At 40.1% G+C, this 2,469-nt stretch overlaps 2 protein-coding genes across 2 annotated transcripts; both read right to left on the bottom strand.

Moving 5' to 3' along the window:
• On the bottom strand, positions 1-272 carry CSUI_004421 (uncharacterized protein; the record flags this gene model as incomplete). The annotated part of the gene is made up of 1 exon (XM_068064612.1): positions 1-272. A coding segment is annotated over one exon (96 nt), but the record flags the coding sequence as incomplete, so codon positions are not given.
• An 832-nt stretch (positions 273-1,104) lies between these two features.
• Positions 1,105-1,969, bottom strand: CSUI_004420 (uncharacterized protein). The gene has a single exon (XM_068064611.1). It carries the CDS (start codon positions 1,633-1,635, stop codon positions 1,480-1,482), a length of 156 nt encoding a protein of 51 aa, XP_067923412.1. The 5' UTR covers positions 1,636-1,969; the 3' UTR covers positions 1,105-1,479.
• Between the last annotated feature and the right edge of the window lie 500 nt (positions 1,970-2,469).

Below are 2,469 nucleotides of genomic sequence, written 5' to 3'. Positions count from 1 at the left end.
GAGGAGAAGGAGAAGAAGGAGGAGGATCCCCCTGTCATCACTACTACTAGTACTACTAGGGCCATTATAGTGACTATTTTCATCCTTATGGGATTTAGGTGTACCTTTGGGTTTTTTTTCTCTTCCTCTTCTTATTCTTTGCTTTATACATTGCCTTGTAATATGGATTTCTTTGCTACCTCTCACCCCCGACTTCTCTCTCTCTACACACGCCGCATTCAAGTTTTATTCTTCTTCTTCCTCCTCCTCGTATGCCTAGGGACGCTCCTCTCAATTCTCTCTCCACTTTTTCCTCTCGATGGGGTTTGAGAGAACCCGACCTTCCCCTAAGATTAGGAGACAGATAGAGATAGACTAAGACCAGAGAAAGGAGCCAAGAAGGAGAATGAATACAGAATTTCTTCGAGAGTCGTGTCATCTCCATCGATGTCTCTCTTTATCACTCTCCTCCTCTCTCGATTTTCTTCCTGTTTCTTCAAGGGAAGTCAAACAAAAGACACAACAGCAACAAGCCTCTCGTAACATTGACTAGAAGTAGTAGAAGTAGTAGTAGTAGTAGAAGTAGGAGTAGTAGTAGTAGGAGTAGTAATAGTATTAGGAGTGATAAGTGAGAGTGAGAGTTCTATCTATTAGCTGGGTGGGGTGGGGGTGCATGCCTCATGGGATAGATACAATTGAAAGAGATGGAAAAAGAGAGAAAAAAACTCAAAGTTTCGGTAGAATCTCTCGAGTTTGAGATACAGATAGATGTAGATGTGTGCTCGCTTTTGAAATCCTTCTCTTCATCGCATCTATTTCTTCGTTAGTCTTCAACTCAAGGACAAGCTGAGTTCGGTTCAGGTGTACGTACAGCTAGCGAGTTATGAAACAAAGCGAAGTCTGTAGAGAAAACAAACAGCATGCACGTCTCTTTCCTCGAGACTTTTTCTCTTTCTTTCTTTTTCTTGTTCTCCCTTTTATTTATCTTACTCGAATTGATCGTCTTTCTCTCTCATCCATCCTTTCCTGCTATTTAGTCTCTTTCCACAAGAGAGAAAGACAATACAAAGAATTCTTCTTATTATACTAGAAAAGAATAAGTTGTCCGTTACAGCTCTGTATGTACACCGGAAAAGTCGACGGAGGGAGCGAGAGAGAGAGAGCTCCTCTTATCATCTTCATTCTCATACCATGAGACTATCTTCAAACGACGAACCGAAGAAATAATGAAAAAGAAAGAAAGAAAGAAATCTCTTTCTCTCTCTCTTTCTGACTGGACGGGACAACAAGGACGACCAAAACGTCACCAGCCGCTTAGTGAGAGAGAAGAATTTTTTCTTTCGTTCTTCTCTTCATCTTCTCCATAGACGCATTAGACCTTGAAAGATCTTTACTTGATAAGAGACAGAATAGAGAAGGAACTGATAAAGCCAGCCACAGCTGCAACTAGGCCTACTATGGTTACTCGTCCTCTTCCTTCATCTCCAACCTTCTTTTCTCTCATTCTCTATTTCTTTTCTCTCTCCTTCTCGTTTTAGAGACAGATGACGAGAGACTCCTCGTTACAGATAGCTCGAATCGGAGTAGAAGAATCCAAAGAGGCGAAGAAGAAGACGTGACAAAGAAAATGACGTGAAGGATGAGACGGACATGCATAGATAGTCTCTTAGTTGACTACATTCCTTCTCGATAGATAGCTAGGTAGATAGGTCTTCATGTAAATATAAAGAAGAAAAAGACTTCATTGAGAAAAGATCAAGAAGTATCTGTTCCGGTGTCTGTACACTCCAAATAATACTAAAGAAGATATCTGCATAAGGATATAAGTCTACCCCTTTTACTTACTTCAACTCTCAGATCACTCTTCTTCTCTGTACATACATGGATAAGAAGAAATAGAGAGGTATCATGCACTTATTCCTCATTCACTTCACAAGATACATTCTCCTCTCTCCCTATCTCCTTTTACTTCCTATATCCTGAATCTATCTATCTATCTACTTATCTTTATTCTTTATCTATCTATCTATCTACTTATCTTTATTCTTTATCTATCTATCTATCTTCAATCCATCCATCTATCTTCCCATCACCAGTCTTGGAAAATCCTCTCTCTCTGTCGATGACCGTGTATATATATATATGCTTGTATATGTACCCACACGCACATACATATATATATATATATATCTTTCATCGTTCCTGAGCGTATGATAGCTATGGCGATCTTTCAGACGGTCTTTTTGCGTCACACACATCGATCATGAAAAAGAAGAAGAAGAAGATGGATGAGAAGAAGAAGAAGAGGAGGAAGAAGAAGAAGGACGTGCAGAAGACGAGGAAGCGACTTTTTTGTGTTTTTGGAGTAGAGTTGTGTGAGTGATCCAGCTCATATTCAGGTGTACAGACACCACAGGAGGTGTATTTGCATGGCTATTTCCCCTCTCACTCCCTAGATCTCTCTCATCACCCTGAAGAAGAAGAAGAAGA

Source organism: Cystoisospora suis, assembly GCF_002600585.1.
Source record: "Cystoisospora suis strain Wien I chromosome Unknown contig_2068, whole genome shotgun sequence".
NCBI lineage: Eukaryota > Apicomplexa > Conoidasida > Eucoccidiorida > Sarcocystidae > Cystoisospora > Cystoisospora suis.
This window is presented reverse-complemented; position numbering and strand designations above follow the sequence as displayed.

Excerpts from the sequence above, each read along its gene's own strand:
- CSUI_004420 (XM_068064611.1), bottom strand. The coding sequence starts at position 1,635 with ATGCATGTCCGTCTCATCCTTCACGTCATTTTCTTTGTCACGTCTTCT.